The sequence below is a fragment of the Amblyomma mixtum genome, chromosome 5, assembly GCF_055824585.1.
Source record: "Amblyomma mixtum isolate Tamu chromosome 5, ASM5582458v1, whole genome shotgun sequence".
Classification (NCBI taxonomy): Eukaryota; Metazoa; Arthropoda; class Arachnida; order Ixodida; family Ixodidae; genus Amblyomma; species Amblyomma mixtum.
This window is the reverse complement of record NC_143016.1, coordinates 4836419-4859485: the sequence shown is the minus strand read 5'-3', so window position 1 is coordinate 4859485 and position 23067 is coordinate 4836419. Positions and strand designations below refer to the sequence as shown.

The 23067-nt window shown below is 51.7% G+C and overlaps 1 protein-coding gene across 4 annotated transcripts; it reads right to left on the bottom strand.

Annotated features, from left to right (window-relative positions):
- Positions 1 to 5865: 5865 nt before the first annotated feature.
- Positions 5866 to 21468, bottom strand: LOC149341204 (ras-like GTP-binding protein RHO). Of its 4 annotated transcripts, XM_089543144.1 has the most exons (6): positions 21196 to 21468; positions 18752 to 18860; positions 9164 to 9295; positions 8405 to 8492; positions 7154 to 7263; positions 5866 to 6587 (listed from the first exon to the last, which is right to left on the bottom strand). In XM_089543144.1, the coding sequence occupies exons 2-6, from the start codon at positions 18824 to 18826 to the stop codon at positions 6294 to 6296; spliced, it is 699 nt and encodes a 232-aa protein (XP_089399270.1). In that variant the 5' UTR covers positions 18827 to 18860; positions 21196 to 21468; the 3' UTR covers positions 5866 to 6293. The 4 variants fall into 4 exon arrangements, with proteins under 4 accessions (XP_089399270.1, XP_089399272.1, XP_089399271.1 ...); XM_089543146.1 differs by lacking the exons at positions 18752 to 18860; positions 21196 to 21468 and adding an exon at positions 12254 to 12409; XM_089543145.1 differs by lacking the exons at positions 18752 to 18860; positions 21196 to 21468 and adding an exon at positions 11652 to 11996.
- Positions 21469 to 23067: the final 1599 nt, after the last annotated feature.

Here is a 23067-nt window from a genome sequence, read left to right as displayed (position 1 = left end):
ACAACCGGTGTGATCACGTTTGTGATTGTATTGTTGTCGTCGTCACCAGCCTCTTTTGAAATCACACGCATACCCACGCTCTGTGGTTGTTGTTGTTGTCCTCAAAATAATGGCGCGTACCCACTGCGGGGGATTCGCCAAGACACAGGTTGTCGCGAAGCGTTGTTTATTTTCTTATTTGTTCTTCGCGTATGTTTCCTTTTTATCGTCCCTGGCGTCCGGGCTTATCACTTTGTTTGTCACGCCAGAGACGACCGTATTTACCTGCAAAGTTTGTAGCTGCACGTAACTGCTTCTACCATATACGAGATTGCTGTAGGTGTTGTATAGGCGCTTGCCTTCCGCGGTATCCTCCATGGAAAGCAGGCGGCTCTCGTGGGTGTTGGAAGACCAGGAGCGAAATCAATAGTGGCGGTCAATGAACTCGCGTGAAACATCGCGACCTTCGTAGCTCCACGACAGTGCTCGAGCGACGTGACTTTAGGTGTAGACGTTCTAGGTGAGACTTATGCTTTCTCCCTACGGCGCCCTTGCACGCAACACGCTCTTGGAATATCGTACTGCTCTTGGTGTTCTTGAAGAAGTGAGCGTCTCAGCCCGGAAAAGCGTTATCCCCCTATAGGTTTCTGGGATACCGAGAACGTCAAAGGCATCATCGAGGGGAATACAATGCTGCTTCTGGACCAAGGAATTGTCATCGCTGATATGCTGATTACAATCTTTAGTGTAAGATATCGACACCTCAACAAAAGCACGACCGTGGCGTTTTTGGATGAAATTTTCGAGGTTAGCCATGCATTCGCACTCAAATCCGTCGTCAGCGACCCAGTAGCAGGAGCTAAACAGGCATACGTTAAGCCGGTACACGTTAGTACGCCTCCGCAATGCTATAACTTTCCAATGTTGGGACAGACTACCTGACTCGATAGGCCAAATAAAAAAAATAAGGCACAGGCGGTCATGCGGTGTAATGCGAAAAATTGGTTGTACATTTTGTTTTTACATTTGATCGCCTTCCCACTGCGTTTTAACTGCTCAGTGTTGACGCAGTAAATGCCCTGTCGCGAAACAGGGGAAGTATTCATGGTGGAGCTGACGCAGGCCATCCTGCTCTATACAGTCACGCAGTACGCCGCCGGAGGACAACAGCGTACCATCCACAGACTAACGGCCTCACAGTGCGCGTGAACAAGACCATCGCAGACATCCTTGTTATATGCTACACGTCGACGCCGAGCAAGAGACCCGGGACGCCATGCTGCCACACGTGGTTTTCTCTTGCACACCAAGGTCCAGAAAGCGGCACAAACAAGACAGCTCAAGCTTGTGCACGGCACAACCTCGTTCGACACAATTCTGCCGAACGTCATCGAAGAGAACGTCGACGTCGCCGCCTAACTAGAGAGCGCAGCAGCAGCCCGACAACTCGCAGCGCATCGACGCTACAACCTGCTGCGCTGCCAGGCCGGATGCAAACCATTTCATGTATAGTGTGAGTATGGACAACAAACTGATCCGCCGTCAGAGACATTTACGGCGTTATTTCTGACCGTGCACTTCTGACCGTATACTTAGGCCGAATAGGGGAACTGCATGGTCTTTGAAGTCGTTCCCGATGTAGCGACAGCATCCCAGCGGCGACGCGCGCGCCTGGAAGTACAGTCCGTGTCGGGAGTGGAGCCTCATTACACCCGCTAACAGACACCGTGTTTGCACTCCAATCATTTATTTGGCTGCCTTTATTCTCTTACTAAGCATTCTTTGTCCTTCGCGCAGTTTTCTGTCTATCGCCGATGGCTTGCGGCATAATCATTTTGTTTGTCACGCGAGTGTCCACCATATTTGCCTGTACGATTGAAGCCGAGCTCAGCTGTTTTCAGAGTGTTCGAGATTGTCGTATATAGGGGCTTTACAACGCGGCAGCATGACGCCGCCATATTTAGTCATGTGACTTTTCCGACGTCGCAGACCTTCGGACCTTCTGATTCAGGCGGCCGGATGCCGAAGTGTTTTCGTCTTGTTGCAAGGCGCTGTTGCGGCTCTCGCTGGGGACGAGCTGGCGGACGCTACAAATACTTCAATGCGAATGCTCATTGTATGTGCGGGCAGTGCAAAATGGTGGTGCAGGCAAAGACCCCAATGTGTCGACAAATCACGCAGCCTGCTGCAAGTTTAATTTTTTTTTTAATTACATTCAGCGTCTAGTGATCTATATTAACCACATAATTCACTGTCAAACCGCATACACATTACAAACTCTATAGCTGCAAGCTACCTTTACCAGGCACAGTATTTTCGCCAAAAGGAGGAATGAGTACGCAATTAATAAAACGTCCGCCGCTTAACGCTTCATAGTTAAAAACTGGATGTACGCACTCGTGTGATCGCCCGAAAATTGTCCAGATATTGTTTCATATTCTGCAAATGTTACGGCGTTCAGGAATACTATGCACACTGCTCAGAGTTCGTTTCAAGCGCTCAGCGGCATTCGGCTGTACTACGGAGAAAGTAAAACTGAAAACTATCCATCCGAGTTCAGGCCTCACAGATGTAGTCAGCTGTAATTAGATGAAATATGCAAGATCCTATCATGAGAAATGAATGAGAAACACCGCAGCCCCGCGCATACGCGTAGTTTTAAAAGCGTCGATTATTCGATATATTCAATCGGTGTCATCGAAAGTGAGCAACGTTACAGGCGTGCACACAGTGACCTACCTTTTCCTCACGATGACTTCATTATGAACGTGTTTTACTAATAGCCGTAAAACGATTCTTTTTTAATAAACTGAGACAATACAGGAGCGCAATATATCACTGCTGTGAAGATCACCACCTCATTCTCGCATTCCCGCATCTATTTTGCCTACTTTGTGTGTGTGTGTGTGTGTGTGTGTGTGTGTGTGTGTGTGTGTGTGTGTGTGTGTGTGTGTGTGTGTGTGTGTGTGTGTGTGTGTGTGTGTGTGTGTGTGTGTGTGTGTGTGTGCAGCAGCTCATGGACTTCTGTCCCCACGGAAGCAAGCATGAACTTGCAAGACAGCTTTCAGATAACGGTAGTCTGTGCCACAAAGTGCCCCATATGTACAGAGCGTGTGAATTATTCCCCTATTAGACCACAGGAACATTGCCTTTAATTAATTCCGTGCACAATGCTTCAAAATACACTTTGTGTCCACAACAAAGCAGCGGCGTTAAATAAAACTCGGGGGCCTTCTTAATGACATCTGTGGGAATCCTGGCTTTCCGCCGTCGCCTTTCGCGGCTGTACCGGCTTCCCGCGTTGTTTCTCCTCTTTCCCTTGCTCCCGCCTCAGGCGGTGGAGAGGCGGCTAAGTGACTAATCACTGTCATATGGCCACAGCTCCGCCCCGGCTCCCCAAGGGCCTTTGCCATTGGCGCCTTTTGGCGGGAATTCGGGACCCGCTTTTGGCGGCCGCGCACCGCGCGACCGTCCGAGCGGGGCCCAGAGAGAGAGATCCCTCCGAGACAGCGTAAGGTGCGTACTACTGTTTGTCCTTGCCGGCCTTTGCCGCTCGGACCAGTGCATATACTCGAGCTCGCCCGCACGTGTCCTCTGACCTGCAGCGGCTCGAGCCTGTCCAGCGGGGTCCAGCGACCTCCGACAGGCGTACCTTGCGTTTATTGCCCACTCTCTCGCAACCGGCCCAACGGTCGACACGAAAGAGAGATCACAGCACTGCCGCGGGGACATTCTCCTGCAGCGGCGTGCTAGCGGCGCGCATTGCTCGAGTCGCTTCGTGCGCGCAGCGGAGCCTTGCTCCTCGCGCGCCCCCGGGACGGGGTGACTATTGAGTGCGTGTGTACCTGCTGAAGGACGACGTGAATAAACGTCTTTGTGAACTTGGAGGCCTATTTCTTTGCGGCGAATCGCTCTCCTCCCAGCGGAGGTTGAGTGCACTGCATCGGTGTCCCAGTGTGTGTGTGGTGACGGCTGATCGGGGCCCTTGGCTCGCGCGAAGCTCGAACCCGCGGTGGGTGGTGGCCTGTGTTCACTTAGAAACCCACACATCTTAGCGAAGCAAACGCGATAGAATTTATGGTGGGCCAAGTGCCGAATTTTTTACTCCTTGGCATTTTCAAACCTGGCAATACTGATGACGTCACGACCGTCTTTACCAATCAGAGAATTTAGTTATATCAAAGCCCGATATTTTTTTGCGTGACGACAACTTAAATGTGCATTAAAAATAACTTGTCATTCGTACACAAGCTGAGGAGCAACTATTTCGGCTCCGAAGGCCAGATATGACGGACGTCCTTGTGGCGCCAAGTGTTTCACACAGTGCAAACTGCTCACTGTAAGCGGTCTATATGTGTTGTAGGCGACTTATCAAGTATTCGTCTTCCCTTTTTAATGCAGTACCACCGAGAGCGACGGACATATTGACCATCGCAGACAGTCAAGTTCACTCGCGTTTTTTTTATTATTATTATTATTATTATTATTATTATTATTATTATTATTATTATTATTATTATTATTATTATTGCGACAGTGTGCCTCCTGGCACAAAGTATTATTTACAAATATACGTAGCCGCCGCGGTGGCTCAGTGGTTATGGTGCTCGGCTGCTGACCCGAAAGACGCGGGTTCGATCCCGGCCGCGGCGGTTGAATTTCTTTGGAGGAGAAATTCCAGAGGCCCGTGTACTGTGCGATGTCAGTGCACGTTAAAGAACCCCAGGTGGTCGAAATTTCCGGAGCCCTCCACTACGGCGTCTCTCAGTCTTACGTTAAACCCCATAAACCAAACCAAACCACAAATATACGTAGATACGCACTGGCCTGATTCGCGTCTGTCGCCACCGCCGAGCTCAGTTTCTGTTCGCAGGCACAAGATCGCCTAATAAACAGTTTTTAAGAGTTTGACGCAAGGTGTCCATCTTCCTTCTGAACACGGTTTATGGTGGTTTAACGTCCTCCGGAAATTTCGGCCGCCTGTTCTTTAACGTGCACTGATATAGCACAGTAAATGGGCCTCTATGATTTCACCTGCATCGGAATGCGACCGCCGCGGCCGGGATCGAACTCGCGTCCTTCGGGTCAGCCCCGCGGCGGCATTCCTTCTACGAGTAAACTGCCTGCTGTCGCCAATACATAACAGCATGTGTACTCAGTTTATGAAAGCAATATTAGAGAACACATTCAACTTGGTCGCCGTCTTTCGATGGATCCTGCGGTACGTATATGCAGCCTAATTATTGACCGTGCAAATCACACGTTGCGGCATTAGATCTCAAGCAATAGGCCTCGAGAATTTGTTCTGAACAAAGTCTCCTTGCATGAAATCTTGACGGCGGGCGTACATAAAAGCAAGCAGCAACCACTCACCTGAGCTAGAGAGGTCGGTTCACAAGTCCTCGAATGAAGAGCGTCCTCTCAGTCCCATATATACGCCCTATCCTCACAAACAGAAGACGTATATCAATGACAACGTGTCGAGTAGCTGCTTCGAGGCATCAACCGATAACTACTTGCGTTGGGAACAACATCCGTTAACCAGACGCTCTAAATTAGACAATGGACTGACACTCGGGTGGTTAACTGTTGAACCTCATACGAAGTGTTTATTTGGCCGGCACAAAGGATAAAGGTGGGCCCGGGTGGGGTTCTGAGAACAGTCTGCAGCCCTTCAAGCGAGAAGAAGCGCTGATAAAAGATGGAGAGTTCATCACGTCTGCTGATGCTGCGCCCCTCTCAGAAATCGGCTCCACGTCGTACACAGCTCTTGTCAAAGAACTTGGCCACAAAATCCTTAAACACAACCTTCGCGCAAGAAAGAAGTGGTCTGCGCGACACTCGATGCTTTCAAGCATTCGCGGAAGGATGAGCCATGCCACGCCGTTGCACGCTTTCGCAGGTAGGGACACATTTATTTTACACAAAAACTTGTACTGCGGTGAACGAGATGGCAAAATACTACTCCGAAAAAACTGCGACGCGTAGTCAACTAGTAAAAAAAAGTCTCACAGTCTTGACTAGCAGTGGACGGCACGGCTTCCGAGCTCGACGCCGTCAGCGCAGCGGTGCCGTTGCTCCGTGGTGGACACTGTTCGGGCCCTCCGACCCCACTGAATGTCCACGGGGATCATTTAATGCAGTCTGCCGTTCACAACTACACCACGTGAGGGCATGCGAGGATGGGCCGAAACGCACAGCCGGCACTACCCAGCGGCACTGTCACATATTCTCCGGCACACACACCGGCACCGTCATCGCCAAAAGTGAGTTGCAGTCCGGGACGGGAGATGGGTACACCTGGCGGAGGTGCTTCACATGAGGATGCACGCCTTGTGTCGCGTGGGCGAGGCGTCGCGGCCCTTTGCAGACTCCGGGTGGTTGGGTCCGAGCGCGGCCCTCGCAGCCGCCTTCCAGGCGTCGCGGACGCTGCGTGGCGCGGCGCGGGCGCTCGTCTCGACGTACGCGACGGCGCCCAACCTCGAGGCCCACGCCAGGGCATCTTCGGCGGTGACGCAGCCCCCGCGCTGGCTCATGCGGGCGTCGCTCTGGCAGCCGATGAGCAGCAGGGACGCCCCCGGACAATGCTGCCGGACCTCGGGCTGCCACTGCAAAGCGCCACATGTCCCCGTGAGCACACTGGACTGAAATACCTCGTCATGTGAGTGCATCTCTTCACGCAGGACTTAAGATGGGCCGACCGATGCGGAAAGCACGGACGGCTGGCCACAGGCACAGATATTATAAGTGGTCACAAATCATGAGTACATCCCTGCTTTTATCCTCTTGACATACTCTGTGTGGTACAAATAGGGAGATGACGCCTCCGTACAGACTTTAGACTCTAGGTCGCTCGGAAAGCGATTTAGGTTCATAGACGCCATGTTTGTCAGCGATCACACCATTTAACTACTGTGGATTAAACAACCTGAGTTTGGAATTCGCCTCTACAATGTGGCCTCGACTCCGCGGCTTATAATCGAGCTATAGGCTTACACATATACAAAGCATACACTTGGAATCTGGCAGCTTCGTTACGCGTTTTCTCCCCCTTTTCAAGGTCTGCGCGCCTCCTTCAGGCCATGGACGGTCGAACCGAAACTCGTCAGCCGGGGCTTCCCACTAGCACTTTTCACATGTTTCGCCCTGGAGGCAGTGTCCGTTCCATGCTCACCTTATGGATGACGTTGTGCAAGGACTCCGGCGCGCCAACATTGAAGCAGAGCAGCACCACGCTGGCGTCCTGATACGAGAGAGGTCGGACGGTGTCGTAGGCGGCCGAACCTGCGAGTGAGGCACAATTGGTGTAATTGTGAGAACGTTTCATAAACAGCAGGCGTCTCGACTTTCGTATCGCTAGCGCTGCTGATCTCGACAGGCCTGAGCCGCACGTCCAATCACAAGCTTCGAATGATTGCCAAAAAGCATTGCTGACGATCACTGCAGCTTTGATATAGCACAGCGAAGTTTTAGTGACACTGAGGGCGAAGGGCTCTCAGTGTCATAGTAGCGTTGGCTTAATCTCAAGCTTTAAAAGATTTGGAGTGCAAGCCAGCACATCGAGATTCTTTCTTCTGGCACATCATAAAAGATGATTAATGAATCGCAGTTTTGTGGTGATGCTTATGTCTGCAACCAGCTCGACTGGTGCACTTTCTTTATTGTACTACGCTTTCTTCCCACACATTCCGAGCACAAATTGAACTCCTATTTTCATGTTTGATGACAGTTTGGTAAAACCATGTAATAAGCATAGAAATTAATAAACGTCTTTTCCATGAGCCCCATGAGCACCTTCGCACTACTACGCGAACAGTTTTGACTATTCTGTCCGTGCATGCGAACCGCCAGAACAGCTTCGGTTTTTGTAAGCGCTCCGGAAACAGAAGAGGGTTTCCTTGGCATCAGACCGCTTTAAACAGCCCATGCTATATAGAATATAAGTGCTGCCCTCTGATTCTCACAAATTCCTAAGCTCCTCATCGTTATTCATATTACGAGGTCAGGCTAGAACACATGGCACCTGGTGACTTAACACGCGACTTTACGATATTCTGCTGAAACAGGAGAGGTCGTCTTTGACTGCACAGTTTTGGGTACAACATCTATAGCTATATACTGTATCAGCATATCCAGTTAGGAATGAGCTCTGACATAACTTTCATCGAAGCCTGCAACATATTAACGCCCACCTGTACACGTGACTTCGTAGCGCACGTCTTGCGTGACCTTCTATGTCCTGTCTAGGCTGGATTAGCGGTGAACAAGGTCATGTGTCACGTGCGCCGCGGAATGACGTGTACCGGTTGGCGTTTCTAGGCGCACGCCAAAGACATACGGTTTTGGAAAGGCATATACGCGAAATGGCCAAAATTCGTTTTCTATCACTTTCCTGTCGTTTTTCTATCACTTCACATTCACTCACCGGATGTGTCCCAGACGGAGAAGTGGAATTTCTGTCCAGCAGCTTCGTCGCAAGTCGTGTACCGGTCGAAGCCAGTCGGCGTGTAGTCCTGCACATTCCAACAGGTTTTTTTTTTTTTCATCAGTCTTGTTTCTCCAGTCACCTCTTTGCTAGCGCCCGTACGCGCATGCGCCACAGATAATGCTCGAGCAAGCAAGCACCTGTAACATGCTTCGTGATTCCCTTCTGTAAAGGACACAACACAGCATCTTCCTAGGGTTCTCTAAGCAGGTTTCAAAGCACCCTAGAACTTGGCGTCAAACATCGCCACCCAACCAACGCAAGGCCCTGCTGTGCGTAACGTTTTCCTTTTAGTCTTTTTTTACGCTCTAAATTAGCTGCGAGCAGTTTATCTACGACGTCCCCAGGATACGTGCCCATTTTTGGGAATGATCATTTTATTTTATTTTATTTATTAATACTGCAATCCCAGGAAGGGATTTTCGCAGGGTGAGCATACAGAAAATAGGTAAGTACAAATATTAAGAAAAAAAAAGTACAAAGGCCACAAATTAATAATAAGCAACAAAAACACAACAGCAAAAATGAAAGGCTCAATGACGTAACACAGCAAAAAAGTACAATAAGGTTTGGGATCATGAGGTGCATCTAAGCAAAAAGTTGCGGTGCTGTGCCGCAGGTTTTGAGTTCTTATAAACTGCCTGCAGCCACCATAAAAAAAGACGCATATAACAATGGGAATAGGTAATGGCGACGCACCGTGGTGAAGGCGTCGCTGACGAAGCGGTTGGCGAGCGCCGTCTTTCCGCAGCGCGTGTCCCCGACCAGGACCACCTTGAGGGGCTGCTCGGGACTCAGGCCGGGCACGCGGGGCTCGCTGGTCGGCTCGGCCTGCGACACACATAAATGGAGTAGCAATTACTTCACTGTTTGTGAATGGGGATATGCTTACACAGGTACGGGGGAAGACATATATATAAATGTCGGTGAATATTACACGCCAGAGGGTTTATGGATGAAACACCTCGGAGGAATGTTATACGGTGCTTCCAGTGCAGCCATCATTCGGTGCGGTAAGGAAATCACTTTTATACTTTACCTTTCTTGCCCACCCTGAGGAATCTATCCATCCATAGTTTGCTCACATACTGCATATAAATGGCTGTTTTCCAGTCCGATCAATTTCATATTCACGCTGTATATAAATTCGGCTGCATATACAACAAACGCGCCGTGCTCGTTCTACATTTCTAGCAGCGCAAACTATTTGAAACAGTTGGGATAACGCGCGACACGTTTTAATTACCGTGTATAATCGCGTTCACTTCTTATTTGTTATTCCTTCAGATCTTTATTGATGCAGCCAAAGCTACGCTATACAAGTTTGAAGTACAATCAAACAGCGGATGCACCGAGCACGCATACACAAGTGTGGCGGAGCAACGCGCTGTATACCCTACGGGGCTGAAATCGTTGCCCTTCTTTTACAGCTACCTCGGCGCGGCGAATAATTGAAGTTCGCCCGGAGACTTGGCGCTTAATTGGTACGCTTCGCTTCTCCTACCTGAATAGTGATTCATTTCTACTTTCTGCCAATTCTTTCCTCTAATTCAGACGGAGGAGGTCTACACAGGTGCCGGACTTTGTCTATAATCAGTCAGCAAGCATTCATGTGACCACGTGCCAATGAGGCATGTGTAACGAAAGCGCGCACACAGACGTTCGGCTCTTCACGGGTTGGTGACCTCAGATCGCAGCTGCCATATGCCGGGTTTGTCCACGTTGTTCCACTGTGAGCAGCTGCAGAAGGGCGAAACCCTGTCAAGCTGCGGTACAGGGATTGCGGCGTTCAGCGTCAATGCTAAGACAATAGAAGTCTGATACGCAGCAACGTACAGAGCGAAAAAAAAAAAACTCTCAGTTAAAGCACGACGGCCGGCCAGCGCGCGGGTGCACTTAGCGTTCTTGCGACGGCCAATTATAGGGCCCGCGAAAGAGCGGGATTCGTCTAATCTCGGTCACGGCAAGCAGCGAGCGTCACAGGGCCGGTGAGGCAAGCATCGCCTCTGGCCAGCACGAAATCGATCCCGCTGACTTGCTGGCGAGAACGACTGGGAACTGCTTTCCGTCCACGGCCTATGCGCTATCTGCTGAGCATCGGTGCACGTTGACCCAGTGACTTGTGATAAAACTTTGAAAATACGCTCAAAGCAAGTCCACAACCTATAGATGATCAAACAACGGTAAAGCTTCACTTCAAAAAGTTTCTTTGCAGGCAAGATTAAGCGAACACTCAAACCTCTGAAGGCGGCGCTTAGCGTAAAGAAAATTTCTGCGAGAACATGGCCTGGCACCGAAAATAGAATTGAGTATGTCTACGTCCAGATGATAGCGTGAAGTCTACTGAAAACTGCCACAATATGCACTGAACCTTAATATACGAAGGAGTAGCGCTCTTTAGAACGCTTTGAAATGAAAGTGAACTGACGCGGAAGCAGACGCATGAAACAGGACATTGAAAGTAGCGCCGATGTTCTGAAGCCGCAGTTATGGACACTAATCAAACTGCTACGCGCGACTGAATTCTGCGGTCCCGAAGGATACGCCTTGCATAAATGTGAGTACGACACTCTTCTCACTGGCTCTCACTCATTCCGCGATGCAGCGACGCAAGAAAGCGCCCGATTAAAAAGCCGCAGGCAATGCAAACAAACTACGGTGAAAAGCGTATGCCGATTTTGACGAAGAAACATTTTTTCCCAAAATAGACCGTTACGTGAGCACCACGGCAGAAACGTACCTGACATATTTTGAAGCCTAACGTAGACGACCGAGAACGTGTACAACAAAAGATACGGCCGTTACAAAAACAGCATGCATGCATTAACAGTGTCACATAAGCTTTTCAGTGACTTCACAGCATTCGAATGGCATTTTATAGAGCGTCAAAGCTAGGGCATATCTTCGTGAGGGCAGCAGCGACCGTCTTGAGCACAACGGACACTTGGGACACTACCACAGGAGCGCTCTGGTGCGCGCGTCAGTACTGACTTCGCTCTCACTCGACGCGGAAGAGAACACCGGCGAGACAATGGGCAAAAGCTTCGGCGCGTTTCCACGAACCCCCTTCCGGGCGTGAAGGTCGCGGGAGCGCCGCGAGTCCGGCAGCGACTGCAACCGGCGGGCGTGAAGTTGACTCGCGTGCGCGCAACCCCTCGCCGTCGGGCCGAGAGGGCGGGAAACTCACGCAGCGATTGACGTCCGCTTCGAGCCTGCAGTAACGTCCGCGACTGCCCGAGAACAGCTCCATTCCCTCGCTGACCGCGCTGAAGCCGTGCGCCTCGGGTTTTGTAGCAGCGCACACTAGGGGCGACGGAACACGACGCGCAGTGCAGTGGCTGACGGAAGGACGGGCTGTCAGAACCGGAATGAGGTGTTCGGACCCGCGCGACAGCACAAGACGTAAACACGAGGTCGCAACGTGTGACGCTGCACACTGACGCAGTTGTCCCGCCGGTGAGCGCGTGCGGGTGCCAGCCCCGCTGCATTGTCTGCGTCGCGGGCGTTGTGCAACGAGTTAGCGGGCGTCAAACGGGGTTGCACTCCCTGCGGGCTGCCAAGACGCCGTTCGCAAGCTGGCGGAGAACGTCGCCGCTGACTCAGGCTGCTGCCGTCGGTCGCGACGGTGGCCGACGCACGCGACCGAATGGAAAGCGCCGGTAACACTCCAACGCTCGACGACTGTTCGGAGAGGGAAACGGACACGCACCTCTGGCTTCGTTAATTCACGCGTCCAGAACTTCGTGGGAAAAGCGAAGCAAGCGCGGGGAGCCGCAAAAAGCTGCTCACCTTGCGATGGCCGCGCCGTCGCGCGCTGCCCCAGCGAGCCAGCGCGTCCATGGAGAAAAGCTTGGCGCCGTATCTGTCACGGCGGCTGATAGAGGAACATCCCGTGCCCGTCGCTTATCGGCGGAACGAGAGCGCGCATACCACGGCGGCCGCGCAGGTGCTCGTCAAGGCGCCCCCAAGGGCACCGCCGCCACGGCGCTGCCATCTGGTCACTCGCACTGCGCGCGACCGCTCGGTGGAATGCGCCTCCAACAGGCGCGCCCGCGCAATGCACTCGGATCGGGCGGCGCCGGTTTTGTGCCTCTACTGGCGTCCCCCTTATAAATGCTCCTTTTTTTTTTTCATAACACGTCGTGACAAGTGTCGTACGACACGTTCGCCTAGGACATGCAGATCTCAGGGAACGAAAGAGTCCATGTTCTCAACCATGTTGAGCATTCCCCTAGCTTCCGTAGTTCCAGGACTACAGCTCGCGAAAAGAACGTACTATCGCACGCAGTATGAGTTGCAACACGCATCAGGTGGTACAAGCTCATGTCACTAAACAATGCGAGCCGGGCGCTGCTGCAAAGTTCTGTACATAGCTGCCGAACAGCGTGCCCGTGTGCCTCGTACTGTGCAGCATAGCGTATTCATTTTCTATCAAACGCGAACCAAGAGAAGGTTGCCGCCAGAGCGTGGTAGATAATTCTGACCGCGACTGTACATGTCATCCATCGTATGGTCGTATTGGAATCGCAGACAGCGCCTCGATGAACTTCGCCTGAAACGTCTCATCCCTAAGCCTTAACGACGACTTCACGTGCCGGCGTGCCGGCGACTTCACGGCGTTCGCCAAGCGCAAACGCCTTCACTCCACCAGAGTGGAATTCCCCATCGTCAGGCACGTGGCGGTAATCCTGACACAAAACACACCTGCTCCGTTACCAAGGAGCATAGGGGAACGAGCCTGTAATTTCAGTTCCCTTGTCTGCTTAATGACCTACTAAACTTGTTATTCGGTTGTTCTGCAAATATTAGCACATGCATGGCGCCTTGTTTTCCCAGCTCTATTCCCACTTCAGTTCCCTGGAATAATTAAACTGAAAAGACGTTATCGCAGTAGCGAGAAATGTAAAATTTGTCTGCTAGGCTGAGACGAGGGCACTACCGCTCTTCGCATTTGGCGTCGCTGTCTTGTTTTCATGAGCTCAGTTTTCTTGAGGCATTATTCTCGAGAAGATGTCTTTCGTGACGCACTTCAGCATGCAGCTGCTCGCCAGCAAACTTCTTGCATTGTTTGGCTTTTTCGACATTCCATTTTTTCGACAACAGCGAGTAGAATTTCATCTCATCAAACACAAGGCAAGCGCGTTTTTGTTGGCCATCCGTGTAGGGCTACACCGACATGCCATCCTCATTGTGTAAACGCGCGCGCAAAAAAACAGAGAAAAACTAACAAACAAAGCGTGCAGGTAGTTTTGATTCTTCATTACGTTACGTCTCCTGTTGCGGCCATCGATCGGCATAAAATGGCTACCTCCTAGCACATTCTGTAAGCAGCATGAACAGAGACAGAACACCTCATGATGTATATGAAAACGTCACCGATCAGGTGAACCTGTAGCGGTGGTTCAGTGGTGAGTGCGTTTGGCTGCTGAACTCGAGGACTCGGGTTGACCACGACAGCTGATGGAGGCGAAACGCCTGACACCGGTGTGATGTACAATGCCAGTGCACGTTCAAGAACCACAGGTGGCCGAAAATAAAGCGCCTCTTTCTTTCTGCCTCCTTTTAACTTCCTCCTTCTCCACCACAGTGCGGTTCAGGCGTCAACCGAGAGCGCAACGATTACTGCGCCTTCCTTTTCCTCATAAAACATGTGGCAGAGTTCCGGCACCAGCCACTCCGTCGTGTCTCGCCGCCTGCCCGCTACGGCACCCCGTTCTCTCCTTCCTTCATCCCTTCCGTCGCGGCACAGTGGAGGCGTGTAATGTTCCGCCAATTTTCAGTTTTCCGCCTTCGCGTCGGCGAACTCGAAGTCGTTGGCGAACAGCATCGGTTACATCGGACATAATAGCGATGGAGCGGGCAGAAAACTTCCGTGTCCCAGAGGTCGGCCTTGGCGCCCGCCCAACATAGCGGTCTGAGCTCAACTTCATGAGGACATGAGGGAAGACTTCTTGGATCCGGCATTTTTGTTCTTCCTCTTCAACCGTGGCGGCGGAAGAGGGCAGCCGCATTTAAAGCAGCGGAGACACCAAATTTTACATAGGTAGCGTTTTTTATTTTTAGTTTTTTTTGCTATGGAATGATGCGTGATTAGCTAGTGATTAATAAGCATGGATCACCAGCCCGCTGAAGTCGCCTGCGGTGGTATTAATGTGCAGGCGGGGTTAAGCATTGTAAGCTTGTCGTCTACTGCACCACCTGAATCACTTATTTGAATGGTTGCGTCTTTGCCACAGCGTAAATCCGCTCCACGTAGTTTCAGTAGTTGAGCGGTGATTGCGACATCACAAGTAGGTGTGAAATCACGTACGTGAGGCATACAAGAGCTGTAGCACTTACAACCGCTGGATTTTCATTTTAATGCGCTCCAACTCTTACGCTAGCCGGCTGCAGAAGCCGGAATGGCAGTGAACGAAAAAAAAAAAAACAGCTATTATACTACAGTACTTATGTTTCACGCGATTTCGACATAGTTTTGGAGTCAGTATCGTTGTTCGGTTGCTGAAATCTAAGCCAGAGCTACATAGAAGAAATCTAGTTTAAAATTATTTACCAAGCATGGGCGAATTTCATGCGATGATCCATGCTTGCTGATGTCTTACGCACCATCCAAAAGCAGGAAAAACAAACGCAAAATTGTAAGTTTTTTTTTTTTTCACCGTTCGAATAATATTGACGACAGCGTGGCAAAAGGAAGATCAGAATTCGGGTAGTTGCGCCCACTGTGGAAGTAACAAAGCGTGTGAACGCGAATGCCTGCGTGCTTTCGGGGTCAATGGAATAAGTTTGGCGGCGGTTTTGCTCTTCTTCATGCCTGCCTTTTTGGGTACAGTTCATCGCATAGCCAGCCCGCGGCAAAAATTCAGCTCTCAACCATGGCCGTGGGGCCGAAGAGCTGCCACAGAGTACTACTCCAGTTCACTGCAACCGGGCGGCCAATGCGCGTTTCCGCGAGCAAATACGCCAACCACAAATCTCTCGCCGACTGACCGCGGCGGGGGTGCCGGCAAAGAAGAGGCGCAGCACACAACGCTCCCTTCTCGGAATGCCGCGACCAAAAGCACTCGCCGAGGCGGCTTCCGTCCGCTGAGGGGAATGCCGTCCGTTCTCACGGTGGTGGGACGCCCTCCCGCATCCCCCCAATCGCCCTTTCCTTCGGCTGTCTGCTCCGGACGGTGAGTTCTGTGCAGCGGGACCAACCCACAACGACTGTGGCTGGTTCAGACTGCTGATTTGTGACACGAGCGTGCTGTTACTCAAGAGTTTAGCACTACACTCTGGGACTGCTCGCGTAACCTTCTCTGGGCACCTTCAATGGAAACTGCAAAGCTACGTAATCGGTGTCAAACGCTGTTTCAGACAACGCTGGCTATTTCTTACTTTTTACCCGCACTTTCCCACGAATGGGGGCAGGGGTTGAAGCATAAGGCACTGCAGCTTCGCCGAGGCCTCTGTTGTTTTCGTGATCAGCAACATCTAGAGCCAGAGGCCGCAGCGGCGATGTTCTGTTGTCAGTGAAAGTTCGTCGACACGGCCCGTCGCTTCACGAAGGCGTCTTGCAGTTTTCCGCCTTGACGTTTAGAGCTCTCTCTGCTGATGCGCTGCACGCGACTTGAACAGGACGACTAAACTCCCCTCTCCAGTCTCCTAGTACGCCGTCCATTCATGGGAGGCGCCCACTTTTGTTTTGCTCGTTCGAGGGCCAGGCGTCTGCGTGCTTCCCGGGGTAAAAGCACTTGACGAGAACCTTTCGCTCGCCGGCACTGAGTCCTCCTCCTTTCCCGCCTCGGCTCGGGTGTCCGATGCGGAGAACCCATGTGTGCCACAGGCGAACGCAGTGGCGGCTTAGTGGTCCCTGAGAAATTCTGCAGGCTCCATTTGCCTCCATTCCAGTCGCCTATCACTCCGCTTCCTCGTGCCACTGCACCCTGCAGCACGGGCGCTGCTTTCCTGTCGTCTACGCAGCAGTCTCTGCGCGACGCATTTTTTTCTCCTTTATTTCGACGCCCCGTGTCAAGCGTAGGCCGTGTAGCATGCACTCGCTTCGCCTTCCTCGGGCTGTCGAACCGGCGCGATATCGACGGTCCCATTCTGGGGCCGATGCGCGTTTCCACAAACACGGCTGCTGCTGTTGAACCCGTTTTTTTCTCACGATGCCTATCGAGCTCGTCGCTGCGCTGGAGAAAACGGTGCCCGCGGCGCTGCAGGTGCGCGCACTGGGCCCCGTCCAGCGACGCATGATAACGCCGGCCATTCGAGCGACGCTTGCTTTATGCTTTTCTTTTTCTTCTCGCTCTTCGCTCGTTCCGCGCGGCGATTCGCCGCCACCGCCCCGGAGCCATCGGGTTGCGCACTGCGCACTGCACCTCCCCGTCCCTGCGGTGGGAAACGAAATCGTCCTCGGGCAGACCCGGTTTGGCTGCGCTGCCGTTTCAGACGAAGGCGCCGCCCCGGTTCTCTTCTGTATTTTCCAAGAACCCAACGAGTGCCGGTTTTTGTTTTGTTTTTCTAGAGAGACCGCTCTCTATTTGTCGGCCACGCACGTAACACTAGTCCATTAAAAGCCACGTACGACTGAAGACTCCATTACGCATATGACTCGATACTGAAGCAGTTTTTTGTAACCGTCGATAGTCACGAGGACGGGACTGGTGCGTGGCATGGTTCCAAGCGTAGACATAATCCACTCCATGGGTAGCGACACGTACTTCACGCGACAACAGCAAAAAAAAAAGAAACGGATGACGAAACACGTGCGCCATGCATGGCGGGCGGAGCCGCACTTTTGCTCTGCATAGGGTACGCAGGTCAACAACTCATGCACTGACCACCAAGAGCTTCATTGTAAGTCTAACAATAGTGTCTGCTAAAAACAACGACATGGAGGAGCACGCCACCCTGATGGCAAAAAGCTCCCCATTTGGTGGTCCCGCTTGCCTCACAGCATTTCTCTAAGACGCTGCCAAACAGTGAGTTTACAGCCGCGGCAAGGGATAGCGCAGCCTTCCAACAACGAGCGTTTACCTACAGTATATAGGAGTGCGGTTTCGGGGTGCTATAATCGGTACAACTCAAGAACGAAAATGCCTCTCAAATGCGGCTCTCCTAACGATGGCACCGTCCCACAATCATAACGCCTCGGTCAATGGACAACTTGCAGAATAACGAGCGGCCTCTACAATTTTCCAACCAAGAACCCTCGTACGCAGACGGCAATCTCGCATTCTTCTTCGAAAAGGGAAAGAAGAGACGTCCCTCTATCTGTATGGGAGGGAAATTGTTGAAAGGACACAATAGAGCCGGGGCGCGAACGATAGGAGCGGGTCGAGACAGGTACTCGTCAAGGGAATGCATCATTGTAACCTTTTCATGACTCTCCTTTACACTCTACCTCGAAAGCTGGCAATGTCCGGCGGGGCTTCAGGTTCACGCAGATTTGGGGGCAGCCCCGCACACCTTTGCGAAGAAGGACGCAGTGCAGGGCTGCTGACTCATTTCCCCTCGCGCTAACCCCTTCATGCAGCAGGGCAGGAAGCGAAAACGTGTCTGTGAACGAGGGTTTTTGGTTGGAAAACATCGTCCTGTAAGTCAGCTTTCCCGCAATTTTGCAAGTTGTCCATTGCCTTCTGCCTGTCACCCACCCACTTGCGGCTGCGGCAGGAGCAGAGCCGTGGACTACAACGTCGAGACAATAGGTCGACCGTATTGGTCGAGGATTTGAGGCGCCGTATCGTTCCTGAGCAGCGATGTATTTGCTCACCGACCCCCGCACAGTGTTGTTTCGTTCCTGTCTGCTGTTTTTCCTTTGAGCGCCATGGAAAAGCATGCCCGACATAGTAGCTCGCATAAAATTTCTGTAGAGCACAAACGAAGACATGAGTGCGTGTCAAATTTTGCAGGTTATACACATCCGTGCATCTATGATTCCCTCTACGAGAAAAGAGCGACAGCCATTGCTTCCCACCGACCGCTGGTGACTCCCTTATAAAAATGGTCTATAGACAGTCTATAGACTTCTTATAGACTCTGTTGCCTTCCTATCGATATTTCTTTTTGTCTATTCATAATCTACAGACTGTCTAGAGACAAAAGTCTACTAAAAGTGTATGGCCATAAATCTAAGATCGTCTACAAACTGTGTATAGCATTTGTATTGCCTATAGGCTGTTCTCTAGCATTTGTTCATAGAGAGTTTATAGTCTTTATAGAGAGAATCTATAGACAGTCTATAGACTGTCTACAAAATTTTTTGTAAGGGCTAGCACAGTGCTTGCATACACTACTCACCGTGGTGTAGCCGTATATCGCGTGTCTGTGCAGCGTCCCGCCGACGAGGCATCGCGCCGCGGTGGTGGTGGCCATCGCCGGGCACGCCTTCCAGCAACGTCGTCAAGAGCTGCAACATACATGGAAAGGTGCCAAATATGAATCGCGCACGGGTGCTCTGGCGGATGGAAAGACGGGTCGAAATATTTTTTTTTTCGCATCGCGTTGCACATCATCGCCAACCGAAGCTCAGTCTACGGCTACAAAGGAAAAATTTCGGTCTCAGAATCTTTGCAGCTGACGAAAATTTCGTCCAGCTTCGGGACTCGAGCCCGGGACTACCACATGTCGGGAGTAATAACTCAACCAACTAAGCTAATAACGAAAACGTTAGCGGAAGTCAGGGCTAGGCCAACTGTCCAGAGCCACTATTCCTTGAACTGAGAAGATTCGGAGAAACCCTTGCAGTTTTCCTTCGTAGATCAGGCGGGTGACGACTAGTAACTACCCTTTTAATTGAAATCTACTATGCAGGCCTGGGCATGCACAGAGCGAGAGAAAGGCGGATACGTCGAAAGCATAACTGCAAGGCATGTCAATAGTTCCTTACTCGCTTACTTATCGCGTTGCACAAAAGGCCACGCTGCCTTCGCGCTAGCCTATAACCTTAATGCTAAGGACGAAACAGCAAATATGCATGCAGGTCAGGCCATTAGAACGGTGCAAATTTTTAGCTTTAATCGCGAAAAGAAAGGGAGGTCAGTGTTATCTCCGAATAGAGCACTTCTCGTTCAAGAAGGCGGCGGTGGAGAGGAGGCAGTTGCTTCCCGAATAAATCAGGCCGTTCTATTGACTCCGGTAAGCTTCCTGCGTCAGTGATATGTTTTCTGCATCTGCACTAGGAGAAGAACGTACTCGTTATTAGGTAAACGCAATCAGCAGCAAACTAACTACGAGCTCCAAAAATCTTCTGATTACTTATGCGGCTAAATGCGTTCGAGACGCAAGTTAACTTCACAAACAGCGAGACAGACAGACGCTAAACAAAAAAAAATTTGCGCTACAAAGTATTGACGAAAACTATTTTGTACAAAGTAAGTAAAATTTAACGGAAACACGCGTCTAGCAATTTACAACAGTAATTAATTCACCTTCATAGGAGTTTAAACCATAATTTACAGTTGCTCCTTGTGGGAATCAGACATAAAATGAGACTGTTGTAGTGCGTGAAGCATAACAAAAAGCGGCGTTATCCTCGTTATCCTCGCCACTGTTTCTTCGGCGATATCATTACGAGGCCCTCTGCGAACCTGACAACACTTTTCAGCATGGATGGATGGATGATAATGGCTTTACCCTTTGTACCGGGCGGTAGCTTTCGCCACCTAGCCTATACTTCCCGATTTCGGAGGTTAATATTGCCATCATAATCGTGATCGTCACGGTGTGGTGGTGCAAATCTCACCAAGTACACTGTTTCGCAAGCAATGGTTTCCGTTCTCACAGTGCCCTCCTTTCAGTGCGCCGTCCAGCCGGTGCGCTAAACTGACAGTTCGGAGATTCACCGACAGCGCACCGAGATTTTTCCGACCACCATAAGACATGCGCGTGTTCACCTTCCTATAGTTAATCTGTTTTGTGAGCTGCAAGGCAGATAAATAGGTTGCACTGGAGTCTATTTTATTCGCAGGCCGATACATGCGCAAAAGCAATGACACGTGAACTCAGGTTTGTTTCCAAAAAAAAGTTTAACATGCCCTTGAAAAAAAAAAAAGTCAATTCTTTCATTCCTTTCCTATTGATTGATCAATCAGTGATCAATGAACTCAATATTATTCCTTAGATCTGCAAGCAGGAACCGAGTGCGGTAGAACGCGGGGTAAATGCGCGCGCTCGACTCGGTCGCGTCCCTGTGCCCTAGTTTCGATCTTCGCTAGAGTCCTCGCAGTATCAAAAATAGCGGCGCTTAGTGGGAAGTCCAGGACCGAGCATTTTACGGCCGCTCACGGAGAAGACTGCGTTCAGCGTTTGGGCAGTCCAGAAGCGCGGATGGGAGCGAGCGTTCGAGCCAAAACTCAAAACGTGGACGACACGGCGGAATGTTGACCTCTAATAGCCTTTGGAGTGTTCAATTAACTCATCTTGGCGTCTCCGGCACGGGAATAAGAAGACAACGCCACTTCCTCTACGTAGCCCACTTGACCAACGAGCTCGAGTCCAGCCCGTATATCGGACCGCCCAACAAACCACGAACAGGAGTTTAGGAGAACGGTTTAGGTACCAGGCCAACGCAAAACTGATGCGTTGAAAGACCCCCCATTTCCAATGTGGTTCTTTCAGGTTAGTACAACGCTCCGATGCAGAGGCTCACAGTGCAACAGTAGAAGACACACCGAACATTTCTGCGCAGGCGGGCACCAGAGGATATCGCTCATTAAATGGAGGAGGCCCGATGATCCACTCACCTCCTAGAAACCGGACGGAGTCGCCGGCAGCCGCAGCGCAACGTGGCTCACCACAGGGCGCAGAGAGGGCGACGAGAGCGGACCGCTGCCTCCGAGGGGGTCGCCGCGTGTGTGCGCGCCTCGGTCCAAACGCGGAACGAGCAACCGGATAGGAGGACGCGGCGCCGGAGACTGTCCCGACGTGCACGTTTCTTGCCCGCTCCTGTTCAAACGTGTTTCGTGGCCCCCACCGGAGGACCTGTCCGCCACCGGAGAGGAGGAGGAGAAGGCGAGGCCAAGAAGCCCCGCTTTTTCTTTGCTACGCCGCCGAATCACGCGGATGCCTTCCTTTTCGCACGCCGCGCTCTCTTTTTCCCAGAGGGGGTCTTCTTCTCGGGGGGGATCTACGCGCGGGGGGTCGTTCCGTCTTCCGAGCCGCGAGGAATGCGTTGGCTCCGGGGGGAGAGGGGGAGGAGGGCTGCCACCGCGAGGAAGAGCGAAAGTCCGCGGAGCACATAATAAACATCCCACGGGCCTCCGGCTTCAGCTGGCGCGGCCAGTTCCATTGACGGCGAAGCTGGAATGCCCGGAATCTTCGGGGGTCTTGCCTTCTGGCTCGAAGGCGCCTCTTCCAGCGACGGGGTCAGCAGGCTGGGCGGTTCGCGTCGCAACGGGACTCGCTCCTCCCCGCCGCCGGCCGCTGGACGCACTTTTCTCAAAGAGGAGTCTTTGTTGCCGGCGCTCCTTCCGGGAGCTGCGACGTTTATTTTCCCTTCCCGAGGAGGAAGGAGAGTTTCGAACCGCGTGAGCTGCTGCGAGATGAGGGGGCGTTCCCTCCTCCCTCGAATGGAATGTTGATGCCGCGTGAAAAGAATCGCAGACGCCTGCTCTGGCTCGCCTATTTTCTGCACGCATTCTCGCCCCGGCCTCAAAGGCTGATGCCGGGCTCCTCGGGCAGACCGAATTCCGTGATAAGACGACATGAGAGAAGCCTTGGTGAAAATTTTCAAGGTCAGCGCCCGAACGACTGACACGCCCAAGGCCTTTCAACCTGTGTCATTATCCACCCAGCAGAGGAGAGCCAAGTCAAACCACGTCGGCCAGTGCCTTCACTCAAAGTGCCGACAAATTTTATGCTTGTTATACGTAAATCGTGAAGTTCAGTGATAGCTTCCATCCCCGCCTTCGCGGCGCGGTCCAGGTGTCCGCCCACCGTAATACAGCTACCGCGTGTTGCCTTTCATTACATAACCCTTAAGTAGACGCAAACTTGGAGGAAGCAGCGCCCATACGCACACACAGATGAGAGATCGCGAACGATCCAATCTCAAGCGGTAGAATTTCGATGGAGGCGAAATTCTAGAGGCCCGTGTACTGTGCGACGTCAGTGCACGTTAAAGAACCCCACGTAGTCGAAATTTCCGGAGCTCTTCACAACGGCTTCCCTCGTAGCCTGAGTTGCTTTGGGACGTTAAACCCCCATGAACCATAAGACCATAAACAAGCGCTAACAGCTGTGATCGCCCTCTCGTCTTTGTGTGCGTATGTGTTTCGAAGAACGAAACGGCAAATGCTCATGAAAGGAGGATCTCAAGCCTTTGGCGTCGACCGACTCTCATGACGTCATGAGAGCGTGACAACGAGAGCGTGCTAGCGTGACAACGGAGGGAGTGGGAGATGAAAGGAGTTTAACCAGGGTTTATGGTTTAGCAACTCAAGCTATGAGGGAAGCCGTGTAGGGCTCCGGAAATTTCCACCCCCTGGAGTTTAACCAAGGCTTAATCGGATAACCCGCGGCGTGACTAAAATTGGTCGAAGCCATTGGCTGGAGGGCCTCGTTTGTGAGTCGTCTGCCGTTTGGTTCTTGACTTGTGTCCGACAAGAGGCTGCAAC